Here is a 23,143-nt window from a genome sequence, read left to right on the forward strand (position 1 = left end):
AACAATGTCAGAACAACTTCATTTTTTGGGCCAAAAGTTAAAACAAGAAAATGGTGTTTTGGCTTATTCCAAAAATTAACCGGCCCAGTTTTCACTGTAGCGGGGGCAAGATATGCCAAAACTTGGAATAATTTGAGAATAGTTATAAATAGAAATTGCAACAAATATCTAGGGCTAAGGTTATGTCGCGCAGCTGAAGGCAATTCGGCGACTCCAGTACGCACAACGTCGGGCTTAAAATTGACGACCCTCTCTTAAGATTGGACTTGAAATCGATGACGCTCTCTGAAGCTTGCCTACACAATCGTTTTCTTGTCACTGCTGTGGGCTTGAAATCGACGACGCTTAAATAGATCTGAAGCTTGCCTATACAGTCGTTTTCTTCTCACTGGTGAGCTCTTCTGCTTCTTCTTATTTTAACAAATCATAGTTATCCTTGTTCTCTCTCTAAAATTTTGACGCTGTCTGAAGATTGGGCTTGAAATCGACGACGCTCTCAGATCTAAAGAGAAGCTCCCTCTCTCTCACCTTTGCGTTTTCCGGTGAACCCAAAGCTTCTCCGCTGCCTTGTATCACTCCGGCAGCCCTCTACAACTTCCAGCTAGTTCTAATCTTCTTCTTCGGTCACGGTTTGGATGAAAAATTTACAGAATCTCCCCAAGCTCTCTCTCTATATTTCTTTATCTCTCTCATCTCGGGTATGTTGAGTTTTCTTTTAATTTTATTTTTAATTTTATTTTTAATTTTTGTTTTTATTTTATATTGTTTTATATTTCATCTTTGTATATATATGCACCTTCTCTGTAAATTGAAAACTGAAAAATCAAAACAAATTGAAAAACAGAAAATTGAAAAAACACTATGGACTGAAATTGAACAAATTTGCACTATGGGACTTGAATGAAATATACTGTGATGTTGTTGTTGAGATAAACTGAGACAAAAATAAAATTTGGGACTGTGATTGAGTTTTGTTAGGTTGTTATTTTGTGAATGGAGGATTGGGCGGTATTGTTGTTGTTTTTGTTGAGGAGTTTGGGCATATGTGAAAGGAGGATGGACATTTTGAATGGATTTTGTTGATGTGTTGTTTTTGTTGGAATGTTTTTGTGCTATTGGATGTCATATATATATATATATATATATATATATATATATATATATATATATATCTGTTGTTTGTGTCAAATCTTCTATGAATGGATGGCTGTTATAAATGCATTTTGAGATGGAAATTAAAAACATGAATTGTGATGTGAATTGTGCTTCAAAATTAAGATATGATGTTTAAATTTTACCAAACTATTTTCATTACATATATGTTTTTGAAAGTTTTGAATTTTGAGATGTCATGTTGTGAAAGTCTTCATGCTTATGTTGGAATTGTGAAAAAGATGCGAACCTTGGCTTTTTTAATTTAGCACTAGCACTAAAGATACATTAACTCAGCACAAAAAAAGGGCATCTAATAAAATATAATTATTTGATTTAGGAAAAAAAAAATGTGGCAAATGATGAGATATAGAATCATTGAACAAATCTCTTGATGTGTTACAAATAAGAGAGAGAAAAAGTTATCAATATTTTATGCATATGTGATTTGCTTTCATTTCTTGAATTTGTAATGAAATCTTGTTTATTAGGGGAAGTATTGACAGATTTATTATTCTTGTTGTTGATACTTGCATATATGATCCACCCACTATGACTTCTTGACTTGTGTATTGCTAGAATGATCAAACATAAGTTTGTGAATTTGATTAATGAGACCATACTTGTTAATGACCCTTTTAACCCATTCATATTAAAACTATGTAATTAGATGGATATTAATGGTCACAATGTGGTGGGAGCAGAAATAAAGGACCTTACAGACAATACTGATGATACAAAACTAGTATAGGATGATTCTCATCTCGAAGTTTTCATCATCCGTATGGAGGAAGAAGTGAGGCTTGGTAATCGGACTTCCGGAACTTTTAACACAATTGGTTTGAAGAATATAGCAGAAGGCATAAGGGTCCATACAGGGAAGAAGTATGCACCGAAATAACTTAGGAGCAAATTCAACCACTTGAGGATAGAGTACAAAGACTTTTTGAGTTTGTTAGCAGAAACAGGCATGGGATACAATGCTGAGACGGGCATGGTTATAGTTAAAAATGAAATATGTCCTAGGTTGATAAATGTTAGTTATTCAAATAAATGTAGGTTAATTTTACAAATGTTGACTTAACTTAATATTAATAGTACTTTAATAATTTGTAGGTGAATAAAAATATAAGTAAGTTTCGAAAGAAGAGATGTAAGTATTTTGACAAACTCACCACCATATTTGGAGGCACACACGCTACAGCTGCACATATCCATCCTTCGACTAATCCACCCATTATCAACTAAGCCCCCTCACACCATGTAGCCATACATAGCTCATTTGAAATTGATGATTTAGCTGAATTAGACAGTCATAAGATCAGTCCCTCTCATGAACCTCGTGGTAAGAAACTAAAGAAAGAGAGTTTTGCCTTCACAATAAGCGATGTCATAGATAAAATGAAAGACAATGCTAACATGAAAGCTAATCAAATTGAAAAGGCCATAAAAGAAGCTTCATCATCTAATATGAAAACATTCCATGACGAATTTCAGGTTGAAATAAATTCTTCGCAAAACAAGACAAGACAAAAGGTGATTTTAAGTTATGTTGTAGTATTTTGAATCAGTTGGAGGGCGTTGATATGAAACAATATGCTAAGGTCACCCAGATGTTACGTAGTGATAAATTTGGAGGGATTTCTTTCTGAATGACTTTCCTGATGATAAGAGGGTTGGTTGGATCATGAATCTTTGATTTGGTGTGTTGCTTTTATTATGACTTTGGATGACTATATTATTAACTATACTTTATTTGGTGTGTTGCCTTTATTTCTTATTTAGTTTTGCTATGACTTTAGATGATTGTAATATTAAGTACACTAGTATTTGGTTTGGGATGATTGTAATGACAATATTATTTGGTATGTTGCTTTTATTTCTTATTTAGTATATGGAATACAATTCAACACCTTGAAATTGCATTTAGATGTTTATCATGTTTGGATAACTATAATAACTGCTTCATTTTAACTCTTTTATAGAATTTAGATAACTGTAATAACTACTTTGTTTTAACTCTCTTTTATGATTTGGATAAATGTAATAACTTGTGCCAAGTATACATTACACATTTTATCACTTGTATGTGTAGTTATGTATGAGATACAGGGTGACGAACCACCTTGTGTATGTGGAAGAGGTCAAATGAATCTTTATATGGCTGGAACTTCAAATAATTATGGACGTTCATTCTATAGATGTCCAGTTTGAGGGGTATACAATACTTTGCATTAATAATTTTTCATATGTACATGTTATTGTCACAGGGACATTATAATAATATACAAGTATTTGATGTTTTAGTCACATGCTCGTTCATTTATATGGTTGGATGACATGCACCCACATCTGCAAATGGGTGGTCATGTGTATCAAGAGTTGGAGGATGTAGTTGCTGTTATGCAAGCTCAACAAAATAGGCAAAACTACATTGTATATGGTGGATGTTGTTGTCTTATTATAACTATATTATTTATGTTATTGCTCATATTGTTGTTGTTGGTTATTGTGGCTGTTAACTAATGATGTATTATATTTATTCAATTTTACTTAGATACTTTTATTGTGCCTGTTGACAAGTGTTGACAAGTGATGTAATATTTATGAAACTCATGTCTGTAATATCTTCAAACTCATGTAATGTATAATATGTTGAAAGTTTATTTCAGTTAGATATTGAAACAATGTCTTCTACAATTGTCAAAACAATATCCAGAATTCATAGGTTTTACAATTTATAATATATTTTATTGATTTTTATAGATTAGTTAAAAAATATTGTAAACTAAAACTTAATAAACTAAAATAAACTATAAAAATAAAAATATTAAAAGTTATATCAATTGTATAATAAAATACAATAATAAAATTTTACTTCATATTTAATAAAGTAATAAATAATGTATTGATGAAAACAAATTGAAAATACTCTTTACCAAACATATTTCATGTTTTTGTTTCTGTAATACCCGTAGTTTTCAAAAGGATACAATGAGAATTTAAATTTGATTTTATTGCATTTTTATTTCATTATGTGATTTATGTGCTCATTTCCGTAATTGGTTAATTGTTTCTTTATTTTAAATTAATTGTGTATTTGTTCTTGATTCTAAATTACTTGTTTATTTGTTTTAAAGTAATTGTTTAATTTTAATTGTGTATTTGTTTTAAAGTAATTGTTTAATTTTAATTGTTTAGTTGTCTAAATTAATTGTTTTATTTGGTCTTGTATATGATATAGGATTAGGGTTTTATTTTTTATATAATATGGACGCAGATTTATATTAGGTTTTAAATTAAACCCGGTAGATATAGAGTTACGCAGATTAGGGTTTGGAACGTCTATATATATTTTCTTTTAAGTCTGCTAAAGTTGGGAACAATCCTACTCACGTAATATTTGTGAGAAGGAAAACAGAGGCTCTAGAGTGGTCTTGAGAGAAACAGAGAGGGTCTCGGGTGATTTTCATGTGAGGCTAAAGGAGGAAAACTGGAGGAAGAACAGAGGGGTTGCTTCTGGATAGAACCAAGAAGCAATAGAGGAAGGGAACTGTGAGTAGAGCAGAGGGGAAATAGACTTGGAGAATTCTGAAACTTAAAGACAACGCTTAAGGTTTCAAACTGGAATCGTGAGGCAAGTTTCAGTCTATTCCTTTCCTATAAACTTGTGTTCTGTGCATTCAAAATAGACTCCAGGGATGTAATAAACTTTAAAACAAGTGTTTATGCGTAATGAATCAAATTGAAATCTGTTCTACGTTTTGTGTATAACTTTGTTTGCTTCCTTGTATAGACTACTTCGATTTGGATTTAAACCTCTGTAAATCAATTTATAATGGAATTCAAAGAATTTCTAGGGCTGTTTAGACCTTGTTTGAACTCTAAAAACGTTAGAAAAAAACTGGGAACAGAAGGTTGAAGATCACCGTGGAAGAAGAAGGTGAAGCAGAGGAGTGGAGAAGGCTCAAAGTGGGAGGAGAAGGCTCCAGATTTGTGGGAGCCGTCTCCACCTTTAAAGAGCCGGCTCTAAGTGAGAAAGAGCCTGCTCTTTGATTTTAGAGCAGGCTCCCTTGGTTAAGTCACGTTTGGATGCATTATGGAGCTGTTTGGGCACTGTTTGGGCCATGTTTGAAATTCTAAATGGTTTCAGGGACTGGAATGAGAATTCTAAAAGTAATTTCAAGGGATTTTAGTTCCTCTAATTGTATATTTTGGTCCATAGGGCAAATGGAATAAATAGTGTAAAAATAAGCGACTTTGTACGCCGCTAACGGATAGGAAGGACTAGTGCGCTAAGTTTTGTTTTAAAAAAATTGACGGACTGTTGCATGGAATCTAAACATGATATTATGCTATATTAGGACCCACAATGCATAATTTATCCTAATATGCTAAGGGTTTTCATAGTGTAGGAGTTTTAAGTAATGACGCACTTTGTTGGCGATTGTAAAGTATCTAATTGTGTGAATTTAATTTAGCAACTTAGATGACTGGAGGATGGTTTTGAAATCTATGTTAGATATAGAATAGGGTTATGTATCTTTTGGACCTTATTTATGCATAGGTTGGATTTTAATTAAGGAACTAATAAATTAGGTTTCATTAATTAAATTGAGATTGTTATTTTAATGGTTAAACTGTTCTATATGTTTCAGCAACTATTGGTTAGTACTGTGGATTTTCTAAGTTATAGTTTGTCATTCTCAGCTTTATAATTGACTCTTACTATTGTTAATATTGTCAACTGCTGGACTGTATTATGGGTTAGTTGAAATTTAATTAAATGAATTAAATTGTCAATGACATGGATGAATACTGGATCTTAACTTGATGAACTATTAAACTTTGTCTCGTTAATTATATAGATGGATTCTGAATTTTCAAGTTCATGAACTGTTTAAATTCTGTATATCAACTATTTGGATTACGTGGATATGATTTGATGAACTGCATAAAATGTTGCATCATTCAAGGATCATTTGCATTTATATGTACCGGTATGAGACGGTGACATATCAGGGATAGATTAGATCAAAAAGTTAAGTCCTACCCCTTCATACATAAGGAATGGATTAACTAAAATAGTTAAATCCTACATGGATGCATGTCCTGTCAATTAAAATAGTTGAACGACATAATGGATATTTGTTTTATCTTTCTGCACTAGGAAGGAATTTATATATATATTTATGGTACCGTGATACGAGCTTGAGTCTCCTGATCATGGTTAGGGTGCGTATATTGTAAAAGTTGAGTAGCTAGATATAGCTAATGTTCCCTAGTAGGTCTAGGTACTTGGCCGCTGAAAAGCGTGTTTTATATGCCACCTTCTACCCAGACTGAACTATGTTATAGGCTAGTGAGCATCCTATAGTGTGTATATATGTATATATATGGACTATTGTAGATATTGTCGAGCTATCTAGGATGTATTTGCGTATCGGGTTTATGTACGGATTGTAGTAGATTGGAACTTGCATGTGGGCCTGACCCACTCCTATTTTTCAGGTATTTGCCAGTACCAAGATTAGAGTTTGATCGTGTTGATGCAGATACAGACACTCACTTTTCTGGTTACATAAGGTTTCTTTTCTATTTTGGTTTTGGATTTTAATTCTATAAATTTATTTAAAGATTTGGAGTTAGGGGTCCACTAGGTGGATTCCCGAGTTGTACGGATTTAAATTATATTAATTTATTATTTAAGGTTTGAGGATTTCATTTTAGATTTCTTTCTGTTTATTATTATTTTAATCTTAATTCAGTTTTTATTCCTGCTTGTTTACATATTGATTGTTTGGTATCCCTCGGATCTGTACTCGGACTTGATCACCCGTGGCTCTAGAAATGAGGGGTATCGCAGTTTCAGTGATTTTGGTTACACTTTCACTCTGCCAAACATGTTTTGTTCTCATATTTCTTGAAACGAAATACCTTACTAAACATGTTCTACCATGTTTCTGTTCCAAAATTCTCACTGCAAATTTTCGTCGCCAAACATGCTTTGTTCTCATCTCAGAATACTCTATTACAAAACACTTGTTCTATTCTAGGCTAAAATAAAACGCCCGGGAACACAACGCATACCGAACGGGCCTTTACTTGCGTAGAAAGTTTTGTATTTTAAAAACAGATCTGTGTCTTTCTAACTTTATTTATTGTAGCAATTAATCAATTAATTTCATGCAATAAAAAAATAAAGTAAGGTAATAGAGTTATAAATGACACCAAGATTTTTAACAAGAAAACCCCAATTGGTATAATAGACTAACTATTTGCGGGAAAACCTCGTGGACTGTGCAGTCCAAAGTAAACCGATTCACTATATTTGAAACAAACTATAACGGACTTTGACACAGGCTCACACCCTATCGTTCTACCAAACATCAATCGCTGACAATCTTCTAGCTTTGCGACGTCCCATCCAATAGCTCTTGACCTCAGGCTCACTATTGATCTCTATAGAAGGATTGCGGGTAGATCAAACAACACTCCTTGAATGCTTTAACCCTTTCAAATGGTGCTCGTTTCACCTCTGTTCTTCAATATTTGAATTTGATGTAAAAGAAGTAGATTTGCTTTCTCTGATCATTGTAGATGCAAGATTCAAATTACTTTGATCACTATCAGGATTTGAACAACACTCTAAACTCGCTTTTGTGTTTATGTGTATGTTCTAGAAAGAAAGACAGAAAAATCAACTTTGATTTTTTACAAAAATATCTCTCTAATAGGCTTTTTAGAAATCTGAAGATGTAATGCAAAAACCGTATCAACCTAGATGAAAATCAAGGTTTATATAAAATTTTCAAAGACCTAGATATGCATAGGAAAAGGTAATTTTGGTGCATAGGATGTTTGGAAGAATTCTAAACCAATTAGGAAGAAAAATCAGAACAAGAAACTAAGTTACCAAACCATGCTGAAACCCTTGAACTGGTTCAAAGAAAGCTGAACTGGTTCAAGATGGCTAATGAAATTTCGAAGCAATTGTTTAATTCTTGAACCAGTTCCAAAAAGTTTGAACCTGTTCAAAATGGCCAATCTTGAACTTGTGAAAGCCTGACACTTGTTTTGGTAAGTTGGAAAACCTATACCAAGTATGAATAATGTCCTAACCTTAAAACTCATCTTCCTAATGTGTTGTTCATTCCTTTTTCGTAGAGCTCAGTATATCAAACCTGAACAACTTTTCAATTCAGCAGCCGATCTCTATCTTGAATTTTGAATTTGAAATTACAACTCAATCTGACTTGTTTTGCTATCGAAATTTGCCAATTACAAAAATTATATCTCACAAAAGTGATTGGGTATATATGGATTGAGTGTTAGCACCATCGATCGTAAAGCTCCCGACCTTAGAATCAGAATCAGATCCAATCCTTGATCTTGTGTCACCGCTAAACATCTGCCTGGGCTAGTCCACCCGAGAGGTACTCGAGTCCAAACAGGGTAGGCAAGGTGGCCGACCGCAACGAAGACATAGCAAACTCGAGTGAAAGAGAATGTTAGAGGGTCTTATTCCACACTAAATTCAAATGAAAAAGTATTTAATATACATAAGTTTAGTATTAACACTCTATAATAGTTTAAGTGTGATGCTATTTTGCCCGACTATAAAAAAAACCTACAATTAGTGACTCTTTACGTGGCTGAATACGTGTTAAATGATGGATGACTATGTGTCAAATGACGGTGAAACTCTTATATGCCTCTTTTATTTATTTATTTTTATTTCATGTTTCTTCTTTCTTTACCCTAATTGAACTTCCATGAAAACAAACAGGATCGTCTAAAACAACATAATAACTGGAATAATCATTGAATTACAACCAACAAAAACAGCCTCTCAATTTGATTTGAATTTAAGTTTATGTAAAATATTATATGATTTTTCTGAATGTGTGTGTATATATATATTGTTTTGTTTTGTTTGATATGTGAAACTGCTCTTGTTTCCCTTCCTTTCAGATCTTAATTTTTAATATAATACCCGTAATTTATGTATAATTATATTTTTATATATATCTGTATCATTATTTAATTAATGAATACTTGAGATAAGGGATTGTCTTTTAAATTTGAAGGAATTCTAGATTATCTCAACTACTATTTATCACTTTATTTATATTTTACACGTTATATCAGTAGTAAGAGAAAACATACGATATTCTATTAAAAAAGAAAAAAGAAAAAAAAAAGGAGAGCAATAGAGATAAGGAGATTTGACGTTGTGTCTTCGGCAGTAGCCGAAAAAAGGGACGGTGGTTGGGCGTTTGCGTAAAAAAGAAGGATTAGCATTTTCCAGGCAAGTTAATCTTGTTTTATATTTTTATATATGTTTACAACTTGATTTATAAAAATCATAGAGAATTAATTTAGAATGTTCTAGCGTATTTTAGTCGATTGTTTGATGTAAATCTATGATTATTGAATATATGAACCTGATTAGTAGATTACTATGTGGTTGCTACTCACTTTTTGGTATTTAAATAAAGTATAATATGGAGTTGTAGATGTAACTGTGTTGGATCTAATTATATATACGTATGGGTTCTAGTGTACATTTTACCACATGCACTCTATTGGGTACTTGCATATCTTCATCATAGAAATTGATTTATAAATTTTACCTCTCTGTAACAGGTGCTATCTATATTTATCTATAGATTGAATTAAATATATTTTTATCTAGATAATTTTGAGAATGAATCTTGTGACGTGATTGTAGGCCTGCGATTGGGTTAGATGACATGGAAATATATTGACTTCCATAATTTTGGTTTGTTACCAAGTTTTGGGCATGAAAATCAAATTGGTATGTTAGTGGGTTTGTGTAAGCCAAATTATAGGGCAAGTGAATGGGAGAGAGTGTGGCCTACCTCATATGAATTTTGAATGAATTGGATTCAGACTAGATGTGTTACTTTCTAAATCTGTTATTTTTGGAGGTTCACTCTTGTGTTCAAAATTAAATGTTATTTTTAGTTGATTTTTAAGTATTTTGCATTAAATAAATTAGGAAAAATTGTAATTATATTTCAAAAATTACAGAATATTCTAGTTTACTCTTTTTTATCATATTGAACACAACTGTGATGCAATTCTGATTTTTAGATGATGTCTAGATGGTATAACTGAAATAAAACTTGAAAAAAGTATTATTTTCAGCACTAAAATTAAAAGTACAGAAAAACTATTAAGAGATAGATTCTGAATTTTTGCAGGGTCATATATCTAATGTTAGGGTATGTCCAGAAATTTTGTACACTCACTAGTTGAGTCTTTAGGGTTCTATCTTTTAAAATTAAAAGTGTATTTAAGTGTATTAATAATTAATTGATGAGTTTAGATTAGTCGGAGGGGTAGTCAGGGACTGACCCTATGATGACTTTTGGGTATGGTCAGGGACCTACCTATTTGGGAGTGCACTACCCTTTTATTATTATATGGACGTGGTCAGAGGCCATCTGGATGAGTAGACGTACCATCCAGCCACATGTGTGTATTTGGTAGTTAGGGACTATGCAATTCACATCATTTATTTGGAGTGGAGCCAGGGGCTCATGTGAGATAATGGCAACAAAACAACCAACCGTTTGAGGGAAGCCCAGGGATCATGCGAGATATGTGAATTTAATAACAGTAAATGATGGTTAATTAATAAGTTTATAATTAGGTAAAATTATATTTTGGTGACCAAAATTAAACATAATTGCTATATAGTGACCTTAAAGTCAAGAAAAGGTGAATAGTGACCAATTTTGAAACTTAATTAATATTAAATGGCCATTTGATGGTTTATTACCTAAATAGCCTTCTTATAATATATTATTATGTAAGTAGACAAATTTACCCTCTACATTAACCTAAACAAACACTTACTTAAATTGACTAACAAAAAGACAACAGATTATTAGGGTGAGTCTCTGAAGAGAAGATCAAGATGGGAGAGAACTGATGATGGATATTATACATCATTTTCTTCAAGATTCTAAGAGACATGACAAGAAAATTGTAAATTTTCTTCTTATTCATTATTTTCAAGGTATAGTTATTATACTTTACGAGTTGATTTGTCTGAGAGATCTTCCTTAAGATATAAGATTGTAAGTTTTATGAATTTTTAATACTACTTAGTTATAGTTCAAGGAATAATGGCTATTGTTGATTAATTTCATAATTTTACTAACTGTTAAAGGGTGTTTCAAAAGTATGATTTGCCACTGTAAATGTTATGAGCGTTCATGTTAGAGAGCCTTGAAAAATAAATAAAGGATGGAAAAGAGGTAATGTTGATAAAGAAATTTTAATTTTTTAAATTGGTAAATTGTAAACTAAAAAGGAAAATATTAGATGGTTGAGAGTCTTAAAAAATAGATAAAGGGTGAAAAAAAGATAATGTTGGTAAAGAAATCTTAATTTTTTAAATTGGTAAATTATAAACTAAAAAGGAAAAAAAGAAAACGTTGGATTAGAGAGAGAGAGAGTAAAAGGAGGATGAATTTAATGACTTATTATTTATATTGGATGGCAATTTTGTCATCTAAAATTTATTTTAAAAATGTTTATTTAACTTTTAAGTGTTTTTGACTAAATTATCCTTAAATGGTCACTTAAGATCAATTAAGTTTCAAGATTGGTCACTATTCACCTTTTCTTGACTTTAAGGTCACTATATAGTAATTATGTTTAATTTTGGTCACCAAAATATAATTTTCCCTTATAATTAACTAGAGTTAAGTAATTTATTTTATTAATGCATTTATTGAGTTGCTCATATATATGGAAATATAAGGTAATGTTAATTTGCTAAACGATGATTGTGTTTAACATTTATTGCTGAGCTTGTGAGCTCACTCCATTATCACATTTCAGGTACACGTTGAGTAGGAACATGATGGGATGGCGATGGATTTTAGCTAGCTTTTCGTATTCTTTGGTTTAATTCAATTTTTTCATTGTTGGGATCATTGTAATAAGAATGACGATATATTTTTTTTTTTTTGAGATTTAGTTCAGTTTGTCCAGTTATCATGGATTATTTTTGACAAGGTCGATTACTATTATGGTTGTACTAATTTTATAAATTAGAGGAAGATTTACATTTATTACTTTATTTGATTATTATTATTTTTTTTCTGTAAAGTTGGGGTTACGTAAAGAAAGTCGTGCCAAATCTTAATACAAGACAAGAGTTCATGTATTTAAGATTTTGGAGCATGACGTTTAAGATTTTGAATTTTCAGTCCTAAATTTTACACTGGAGAATGAAGTGAGATAATGAGGTGAGAGATTAAAGTTCGGTTACAAATTTATACGGAAAAAAAAGAAAAGAAAAAAGGAATGGAGTGTGAGTGAATTAGAGAGAACACTGCAGAGACACAGGAGTTTGGGGTCTAAATGTGTGCGAAATAAATTGGGAATGCCGTGTGAGAGAACGAGAGAGAAGAGGGGCGAGAGAGTTTGAGATATTTAGTGTTTCAAATTTGTGCTAAAACATTGAGGAACAAAGAGGAGAGTTTGACATAAAGAGGGAGGTTGAACGTGTCCCGCCACGTTAGTCGGTCGGTACAAAATGGGTAAAAAAAAGTTGTTGAAAATATCATCATTTCCCATAGTTTAAACAACTTTTAAATCGCACCGTAAAGTACTAACCCGTTACTGAATGCCACCACAAACGGATGGAACCAAACACTGTTGTCAATTCGGGGATGCTTGTCACGACAACAGTGTTATGGTTATTATCTTCATTTTAGTGGTCTGGTCCCATCTGGAAACACGTGAGACTGGGGAGTCGGTAGTTGTTCGCACGTGAGAGAGGTGGGCCGTCGAATGAAGACTAAAAAAACACAGATTCGTTTCCTGGGCTTGCCGTCAACAAGCAACCCCCCTGAATTCATTTCCTAGTATTCGTTGTCAAAGCTCCATTAACAATATATACATCAACACATATACACATATGCTTATATATATATATCTCGATACATATATGACCTGGTAGGTCATTGAGGAATCGATCGATCGATCGATCATCGTTATCTCATTGAATCGGTCGGCGATGGGCGACTCCACGACGGCCGGCGAGAACTCGCATACAACCATGGCCGAAGAAGTTTGTAGAGTCGTCGATTTAGCCAGAGAGTTACAGGACTCAGCTGCATCCTTCATTGCAAGAACATCACGCGAAGAAGAAGCTCTCCGCCAACAAGCCCTCTCTCTCGATTCCAACATCAACAAACTCAAGAAATGCAACTTAACAGAACCCAAAAAGGTAAAAGCAAATCTCTCTCTCTACATCTATCTATACATTATATATATATTTAGTAGTTGAATGTGTTGTATTTAGGTTTTGTAAATGAGAGATTGTGTTTGGTTCTGATTTGTGTTCTTTAGCTAGAAGAAGAGTTATACAGAGCGAGTTACATATTGAGTGAAGGAGATGCGGCTGCATTTCTTCCGAGCAAATCTCATGGTGGGTTTCATTGATTTGTGGTTTATTTTTCTGGGTTTGATTTGTATTTTTAGATTGTGTTGATTGCATGATTAGTTTGTGATGACAGGAGTGTTATTGAGGATGTTTCTTGGTCCAATTGATGTGCGTGCCAGTCGCAAGGAGGTTAAATTCAAAGTAAAACAGGAGTACAATAGATTCAGAGTATGGTTCTAGACCTTCTGCCAAAATTTTGAAGCTCTTTATATTGATCAAGATTATAACTTTGTGCTTAGAAATTTTTTAATTTCACAGTTACTAATATATCAAGTTGATTCTTATATGATGCCTTAAGTGTTTTCTTTTCATATATGCCTTCTATGACTATGGCAATATTGGAAAAACGTTGGATAAGATACGCACAACATTGGAAAACTTAGATTATTTTGATGCAAGAGACATACAAAACAATTAACAATGCTTATTTAGTGGCCGTATTAACTGAATTACTGGTGGTGTAGTAGCCGAATTTTAGAGAAGTATGAGATTAGGATAAATGTGGATTTGCTTCTTGGTATCCTCACTATGTGCTCGTGCTATTGTTAAACAGATCTCTTCATAAATTTTATTACTCGTTAAAAAGTAGTATTGGGGATTGTTAAAACGTTATTGTATTCATAATTGACTATATCTTGTGGACAGGATAGAACTGCGCTTTTATTTCTTTTTTTCCCATCACTGCTACTCGTGTTAAGGTCGTGGATTTGGGATGGATGCTTACCTGCATTTCCGGTTCAGCTCTACCTGGTACTCTATAGTTGGAAGCAAATTTTGCTCTCTCATATTGAATCTTCTCTCTTCATTTCTCAATTAGAAGCATACTGAGCATACCCTTTTCAGGCCTGGTTGTTATTTCTCTACACAGGTTTGGCTTTACGAGGGAACATATTAAGAGTGAATGGAAGTGATATTCGTCCATGGTAATTGAGTATAATTTTCTATCTTGTGTGATTTTTATCTGAAACCCCTTGATTGATACACCTAGTATCAGCAGAATATCTTAATGCATCCTAATTGTGCTTTTGCAGGTGGATATACCATCACTACTGTGCTATGACCACGGCACTCATTAGTCTCACCTGGGAGATAGAAGGGCAACCTGATTGTGCCCAGAAGCAGGTTATCATATTGACATATTCTAAGTATTCATTGCATTTATTTCACTTTCATTATGATTGAGGCAATAAATGTTCCGTGCAGAGAGGGGTAAAACTGTTCCTGCAATGGGCTATCATGCAAGGAGTTGCAATGCTTCTACAGAATAGATACCAACGACAAAGACTATATACACGCATTGCGCTGGGCAAGGTGCAATTATTTGGTTACTTACTTCACCAATGTAATTTTGTGCATGCAATTAGTCAGTCTCCCCCCCCCCCCCCCCCCACCCCCCTCTCTCTCTCTCTCTCCCTTCTCTCCCTCGGACAGGTTCTTATTTTTGTATCCTCTTGTTATTGATCATAGGCCAGGAGAATGGATGTAGTGTGGGGAGAGACTGCTGGAGTAGATGGTCAATTATTGCTGCTGTGCCCCATACTGTTCATCCTGCAGGTGATTTTAGTTGCATTAATGGCTTTTGTTTAGATCATGAATACAAAGTTTGCTTAAGGTTTCTTAATGAACTCTCAACCGGTCAGACACAAAAAAAGTAAATTGTTCAATTTATGCTGTATCGTGGAAATGATGTAGAAGTTAAAGGAAGAAGACAGAGAGAAAAAAAGACTTCAATCAAGATTGTTGAATTCATAAATATTCTTAGAAAGTAAAGTTTTCTTATTGTCAAGATCCATAGTTGTAAGCCAACAAAATTACATTTTTTTTATTTTCTTTCCACGTGTAAAATTGCAGTTAAATTATTATTCTTCTATAGTTTGATCCAACAATGCTAGTTTCTTCTCTTTCTTTTTTTTTCTACTTACCTTAGTAATTAGTACACACATACAATGTATCCAATCTTTCTGCCCAGTGCAGTGGTAAAATGCTTAGGCTGTCAAGCATGAAAAAATGAGTTTGAATCCCAAAGGAAGCCATGCTGTCCAAAAAATGCCAATGACTTATCCTATTGGTTGCTGATATGGGGAAAGATTGGGTAGTTGACAATATTGGAGTCACTAGTGAGTTGTTGGGAGTCTCTTCAGAAGGTAATGATGATCAGACATTATCTATCCTTCAAGCAATTGTGGAAGGGAGAGAGGTTGCAGTGACCAATGAAGTTATGAACACGAGGCCCTTATCGTCCTGGAAAAGGGGCATAGGAGATAAATAATCTCATCTCTGAAGTTAAATACGAAGGGAAGAGAGGAGTGGTGAAGGAAAAGGGAAGGACCAGGAGTAGGAGTTTTAGGAAGGGAGGAGGGGAGATAATTTTATCTGGTTTTTAATGAAGCTACGAATCATTACATGAAATGTTCGTGGTCTCAATGATTCGAACAAGAAGAGGGTGGTGAAGGTTGCTTTAAGGAAGTGGGGTGCCCAAGTTGTTTGTTTACAAGAAACCAAGCTGGCATCCATTTCTGACGGGGTGGTTAGGAGTTTGTGGGGAGGAAGGTTTGTGAAATGGGAGGCCTTGAATGCTATAGGTACTTCGGGTGGGATCTTAGTCATGTGGGACAGCAGATGGTTATCTAGAACGGACGTGTGGTTGGGGAGATTTTCAGTGTCTTGTGTGTTTAAGATTGAAGAGGACAATTTCAGATGGGTTTTTACTGGAGTCTATGGACCAGTTGTTGATAACGAGCGACCTATTTTCTGGGAGGAGCTTAGCCATGCCCAAGGATTGTGGTCTCTCCCTTGGTGCTTGGGAGGGAATTTCAATTATGTCAGGTCCCTGTCAGAGAGGTCTACAGGGGGAAGAAGGCCCTTGGAAATGGATCAATTTTCTGATTTTATTGATGAGCATTTTCTTGTTGACTTACCAATGGAAGGTGCAGCCTATACTTGGTCAAATGGTAGGGATCCAATCACTCTTTCAAGACTGGACAGATTTTTAATTTCTGGGGAGTGGGAAGAGAAATTCCCGGATTTCGTTCAATCGGTGTTAGCAAGGGTCACTTCTGATAATGTTCCTTTGGTCTTGGATTGTGAGTGTTTGTGTTCTCGAAGATCCCCGTTTAGATTTGAGAATTGTGGCTGCAAGTGGAGGATTGCCAAGGGAAAGTCAGATTTTGGTGGGAGGGAGTTATTGTTTCAGGTTCGCCCAGTTTCACTATAACAAAGAAGTTAAGAGCTCTCAAATTTACTTTTAAGCAGTGGAACAAGGATGTTTTTGGGAATCTGGAATAGGGGAAGAACAGAGTCCTTGCTGATTTTTCCGAGATTGATCATCTTGAGGAGGCGAGAGGGGATGTGGAGTCTCTACGTTCTAGGAGAGCTTCTTGTCAGGCTATTCTTGCTGAGATTGCTAGCATGGAGGAGATTTCGTGGCGACAAAAGTCCCGGGCTCTCTGGCTAAAAGAAGGAGATCGGAACACAAAATTCTTCCACAGATTAGCTAATGCTCATAGGAGGAGTAATCATATAGGAACAATTCGGGTGGAAGATGTGGAGTTGTGGAGGGAGGAAGAGGTGCGTAACGGGATTGCTTCTTTTTATCAGAAGCTTTATACCGAGCCATTAGTTTGGAAGCCCAAACTTGATGGTCTCCATTTTGAGGCTATTCTGAGCTGGATAGAGATAGGATTGAGAATCTTTTTACTAAAGAAGAAGTTGTAAAGGCTTTATCAAGTTGTAATGGGGACAAAGCTTCGGGGCTTGACGGTTTTACTATGCGTTTTTTGATGGAAAGTTGGGCGGTAGTAAGAGATTAGGTAATGGGTACTTTTCAGCAGTTTCATTCTACTAGCGTTTTTGAGAAGTCGCTTAATGCTTCATTTATTGCCCTTATCCCTAGAAGGGAGGCGCTTCTGACATAAAGGATTTCCGTCCAATTAGTTTGGTGGGCTGTATTTACAAACTTATTGCTAAGGTGCTTGCTCTAAGGATGAGGGAAGTAATGGATGGGATTATCTCGAACTCCCAGAACGCTTTTGTTGGAGGACAGTAAATTCTTGATTCAGTTGTTATTGTTGGCGAATGTGTGGAATTCAGATTGAGTATTATGCAAACTTGATATTAAGAAAGCGTACGATCATATGAACTGGAATTTCCTACTCTATTTGTTACAAAAAATGGGGTTTGGAAGTAAATGGAGGAAGTGGATTGAGACTTGTCTTTCGTCTGCCAGGTTTTCAATTCTTGTGAATGGTTCTCCCGCTGGTTTCTTTGGTTGCACTCGGGGTATAAGACAAGGTGATCCTTTGTCATATTTCCGTTTTCTTCTTGTTATGAAGGGTTTAAGCAAACTCATGCGCAGGGCAGAGGACCTTGGTTTTATTAAGGGATTCAGGGTGGGTAGAGATTCAGTCCATCAGATGGAGATCTCTCATTTACTTTTTGCAGATGATGCCCTGGTTTTCTGTGATTCTGATGTGTTTCAACTCCGATATTTGAGGTGCATCCTAGCTTGTTTTTAGGCGGTTTCCGGGCTAAAGGTCAATGTGGCTAAGAGTGTGCTTGTCCCAGTAGGGAATGTTCAGGATATTTCCTCTTTAGCTGCAGTTCTTGGATGTAGGGTGAGTTCTTTCCCTATTCCTTATTTGGGTTGGCCCTAGGGGTCTCTTCAAGGATAGTTGGGATTCAGTGATTGACAGGTATGCGAAGAGATTGGCAGGATGGAAAAAGTAATACTTGTCCAAGGGGGGTAAAGTTACTCTTATTAAGAGTACATTATCGAGCCTCCCCACTTATTTTCTTTCTATGTTCCAAATCCCTTGCTCCATTGCGGATAGGATTGAAAAAATTCGAAAGGACTTCCTATGGGGAGGAAGGGGTGATGAGTTCAAGTATCACCTTGTCAGATGGGAGCAAGTTTGCAAGCCAATGAAATTGGGTGTCTTGGCATAAGACAATTAGTTCCTTTCAATCAAGCTCTCCTAGGTAAATTGTTATGGAGATATGGGAGGGAAAAACATCGTCCTTGGCGCATGTTAGTCTCTTGTCAGTTTGGGGCAGAGGTTGGAGGTTGGTCTACACGTCTGGTTTCCCTTGTGGGAGGAGTAGGGATGTGGAAGTCTATTCGGAAGGGATGAAGTGCCTTTTCTGCTCATATCAGATTCAAAGTCCGTTATGGACGTCGCGCTCGTCTTTGGGAAGATCTTTGGTGTGGTGATCAGCCATTATTTCGTACATTTCCTAGATTATTCAGTATTGCAGTTGATAAACACGCCTACGTAGCTGATTGTTATCGGCTTGATAGCAGTGGGATTACGTGGGATGTGCACTTTCGGCGTTCTTTTTAGGATTGGGAGTTGGATGAGGTATGTGTTTTTCTGGATCTTTTGTATCGGCAAGAGGGTGTTGGCAGAGATAATGATGATTTGATTTGGTTTCCATCATCCCACGGTCGTTTCAAAGTAAGATCCTTGTTCTTATGTCTGTCTAATTTTAATAATCGTGACTTCCCATGGAAGACTATTTGGCGATCCATGGCTCCAACTAGGGTGGTTTTCTTTGTCCGGACCGCTGTTTTGGGAAAGATTCTGACAATTGACAACTCAAGGAGAAGGGGCAATTGTATTGTTAATTGGTGTTGTCTATGCAAGAAAGATGGGGAGTCCGTTGATCACCTCCTTACGTATTGTCCTGTGGCGAACGACTGTTGGAATCTTATTCTTTGGTTGTTTGGCATGCGTTAGGTAATGCCACGATCTACTAAGGAATTGATTCATGGTTGGAGAGGATGTCGTGTGAGAAGGGATGTACGCGATTTCGGAGAATTGTCCCGCATTGTATTTGGTGGTGCATTTGGAAGGAGAGAAATAGTAGAATGTTCGAAGGGAAAGAGTTGTCTACGGCAATGTTGAAACTTCACATTCTTTGTTCTCTTTTCAATTACGTGAAGAGGATCCTCTTCTGATGATTTAATTGTTTTTTTGGATTCTTTGGGGCCTTAGCCCCAATTCCACTTTTGTATAAGGGACGCGTTTCCCTTTTGAATGCCTTTTTATGTTATTATTACTTATCAAAAAAAAAAAAAAACTCAACTTCCTCTTTTGAAAGTGGAAATTTTTTCACCCCAGCTAACACAAGGTGGTAAAGTATGCCAATTCAGATGTGAGGACATAATCGGCACTATTACAATACAAGTTTCTGTATTAAGAAATACACTTTAGTAGAATCTGGGATGCAGAATTGATATGTAGTCTGTGTAGTTCTTATTTAAATAAAGTTCTTGCAACCCCACACAACAATTTTCATTAATTGAAAGGCAATTCAATTTTTTTTTAATCACCATTAGATCCTTATATTTTCATAGGATACACTTCACTATGAGCCTACGGCATCGATGCTCCATTAGTAGAATCCTCATTTTCCATATTTCTATTTCTTTTTTTTTTTTACTTTCCAAAAAAAAAATAGAAATATGTCGGACTTGCTGAATTAAACAGATGCCAATTTTCATTAATTAATTGAAAGGCAATTCAGTTTTTTTTTTTTTTTTTTTCTAATCACCATTAGATCCTTATATTTTCACAGGATACACTTCACTATGAGCCTATGGCATCGATGCTCCATTAATAGAATCCTCATTTTCCATAGCAAGAAAATAGAAATATGTAAGACTTGCTGAATTAAACGGATGCCACCGTTTTAAACATATAGCAATGATGCCTGAAACAATATTTTGGAAATGTCATTGTGATATTGAGAAATTTGTTTGTTTTAAGGGCTGTCTTAACTTTAATTAGATGACCTTAATTGAACAAGAAGAAAAATTGCATGACTTAGGAACAAAATTAATAAATTTTTTGTTGATCTTGCATATTTAATGAGACAAAAAAAGGGGAAACAAAAGGAAAGGAAAAAAACAAATGCACTTGTTTTTTCTATCATGATACTAGAAATTAAAAAAATTTAAAGAGATGATTAGGATTAAAGGAAAATACAAGGAAAATGACATGTAACATTCTATCTCCATTAATTTTCTCAGTATGTTGTGTCTATTTTTTGAGATAATAGCTTTGCTCTACTGCTGGATTCACTCCAATTTATATGTTTGGATCTATGTCCATGGTAACTAAATAATTATGTCATCTTTTCTTCTGTCTCACTAAATTAACAAACCAAATTGAGTCTAAAGAGGGTGCCAATAGGATTGTTGAAAAACTTCACTGCTTCTTTGGCCTTGCATGTGCTTATTAGCTGTACACTGTCATTTTCAGTAATTGGCCACCTCAATGAGTTGTTTACTTTCATTTTGCTAAAAATAGAATATAAGATGAAAATTACATGTTGCCACAAGGATCTGAGCTAAATCAAAGTTGTATTTGTGGACATGCACTTGATTTCAGGGTTTTGAAGGCTATGTTGGAATGTTGTTACTCAAAACTGCACTGGACGGTGTTGTTTCCGAGTGGCAGGTGAGTAGTAAATTGTAATTATTATCTGAATGCTAGGAGAGTTGTTTTTTGGGTGTTTTTTTTTTTATTTCTGTTATGCACTTGAGCTTCTGATTTTTTATTTTTTCTCTTCCCATTTCAATACCTAACAAGTAATTAACCATCATAGTCTCACCAATACTAATATTGAACTTAATTTGATTACAAAATGTGCTTTTGGCAGGTAGTTACCTGTGGAATTCTTTTGATAACTATGGCAGTTGGGAATTTTGCAAACACAGTGCAGGCACTTCTCACGAAGTATCGGTTTAAATTAAAAGTAAAGAAGAGTAAAAGCAAGCAAGAAGTAAATCAGGCATCCCATTCCTAGAAATTTGTGGTTGAGAAGACTTGGTGATCTTTAAGGTTATGAGAATGTGCATGAGAATATGATAATCGATTGCACTGGGTAGGCCAGGAATGCTGTTTCGGAGATTTGACATCGGATTGAATCAAATCTGAGGTTTGCTTTATATCAGTTTGTTGCAGTTGTCTAAAAGTTGATCATCCATCTGGTTCATGTGGATGTGAAGAACCTTTTCATATTTAACAGTGTAATGGTGTACAGACCTTTTCACAGCATACCAGATATTGAGTGCTTGACTCTTTAGGGTCCGTTTGAATGGCGATAACGTTATATGTTATGGTTTGGTATGATATGAAAACAACCGTTTTGGTATTGGTATGTTTTTAGTAGAAATTGGATCCATATTTCGTAACGATTGTTTTGTTTTTGATAATTGTATATCAGAAACATGATAACGCGTTTGGTATTGTTATGCGTTTTAAGGAATCCGAAAACAAAACACGTTTGGGATTAGTGTTTTGTTATCAAAAATTCTGAATCAATAGCAGAATACCTATTTGGTAAAGACTGTTTTGTTTTTGTTTTGAAAAATTATATATATGAATACAATTATAAGTTTATATGTAAAATAGTCCATTTTTTTTTTATGATTTGAGATAATTTGTTAATATATATATATATATATATTCTGCATTAGAGTTGGGAAAAAAAATTATGAATAAATTTACATGTATAGTGGCAACCAAACTACTTTGTAATAATGAATAAATCTGTATAAACATGATTAATGGCAACCAAATTACAAATCTAACTTTGTAATAAACTTTCAATGAGAGCAGATCTTTGTACTCCATTTATCTTTTTCTTTTGACTTGCATTCCATTTAACTTTGTTTTGTTTCATATATATATATATTATATAAATTCATGATGAATGTGAGAGAGAAAGAGATCCTTATAGTTGAAACTAACAAGAAACAAAGCCAAAACGTTGATTGTCTTGAATTGGTCAGAGTTGAGATTTGGTGGACATTGAAGCTTGTGAATAGTTTTACTTCACTTAGATTAGTTTGAAATTTTGTAGTGGAGGTCCTTCAAATTAGTAATATTTTTTTTGTTTAGTCATGAGACCATTTCCCCTTTTCTTGAGTATTTATTTTGATAACGGACTTGTGAATATTTCATACAATATCCAACCATAAGCAGAATTGATAAATATGAATAAAGATTAAAAGCAAGCAATCAAAGAAAATCCCTCTTATAAGACTGAACAACATTCACATATATACTTCCATGTATAGTTTTGCTTTGTACATCACAATCTTAAGAACTCGAGTGTTGCACCATTCACATATATACTTCCACATATAAAGAGCTAGACATTCCTTAAAAATAGTATGTGTGTACACACACAATTCATTACACTTGCATAAAATGTACACACAACTGGATATCACTAATATTCATTCCATAAAATGTACACCTACTTCTTTATACTTGCATAGGCCTCCATTTGATTAACTTAGAGATCACTAGCTTTCTGGAGTTGCAACAACTGGAGAATGCTTCCTATCAATCCCACTAGTGCCACTGCCTACAACTTACTGCCATGTCCTTCAATGTAGTAGCAAAAAATGAATTTGAATCTAAAACAAGACATTACCTATAGAAGCAAAATATAAAGCAGAGTTAAATTCAATTTATTTTATTTTAT

At 34.5% G+C, this 23,143-nt stretch overlaps 1 protein-coding gene and 1 long non-coding RNA gene across 3 annotated transcripts; both read left to right on the top strand.

Moving 5' to 3' along the window:
• The first annotated feature begins 163 nt into the window (after window positions 1–163).
• On the top strand, window positions 164–3,845 carry LOC132271499 (uncharacterized). Its single transcript, XR_009469721.1, has 3 exons — window positions 164–391; window positions 472–698; window positions 3,423–3,845. It is a non-coding gene; the product is annotated as an uncharacterized LOC132271499 (long non-coding RNA).
• A 9,165-nt stretch (window positions 3,846–13,010) lies between these two features.
• On the top strand, window positions 13,011–21,842 carry LOC132271500 (uncharacterized). 2 transcript variants are annotated; one of them, XM_059772889.1, is made up of 10 exons: window positions 13,011–13,429; window positions 13,552–13,630; window positions 13,719–13,813; window positions 14,296–14,395; window positions 14,514–14,568; window positions 14,677–14,767; window positions 14,849–14,956; window positions 15,113–15,199; window positions 21,037–21,105; window positions 21,308–21,842. In XM_059772889.1, the coding sequence occupies exons 1-10, from the start codon at window positions 13,217–13,219 to the stop codon at window positions 21,452–21,454; spliced, it is 1,044 nt and encodes a 347-aa protein (XP_059628872.1). In that variant the 5' UTR covers window positions 13,011–13,216; the 3' UTR covers window positions 21,455–21,842. The 2 variants fall into 2 exon arrangements, with proteins under 2 accessions (XP_059628872.1, XP_059628871.1); XM_059772888.1 differs by having other exon boundaries at window positions 13,012–13,429; window positions 14,291–14,395; window positions 14,489–14,568.
• The last annotated feature ends 1,301 nt before the right edge of the window (window positions 21,843–23,143 follow it).

This window comes from Cornus florida, unplaced genomic scaffold, assembly GCF_030987335.1.
Source record: "Cornus florida cultivar Cherokee Brave unplaced genomic scaffold, ASM3098733v1 CherokeeBrave_3.0.0_Hap2_Chr08, whole genome shotgun sequence".
Taxonomy (NCBI): domain Eukaryota; kingdom Viridiplantae; phylum Streptophyta; class Magnoliopsida; order Cornales; family Cornaceae; genus Cornus; species Cornus florida.

Bases quoted from the DNA above. Each gene is read 5' to 3' on its own strand.
- LOC132271500 (XM_059772888.1), top strand. From the start codon at position 13,217: ATGGGCGACTCCACGACGGCCGGCGAGAACTCGCATACAACCATGGCC. The intron at 13,430-13,551 runs GTAAAAGCAAAT...TGTGTTCTTTAG, and splicing joins ACTTAACAGAACCCAAAAAG to CTAGAAGAAGAGTTATACAG. The intron at 14,957-15,112 runs GTGCAATTATTT...TATTGATCATAG, and splicing joins CACGCATTGCGCTGGGCAAG to GCCAGGAGAATGGATGTAGT.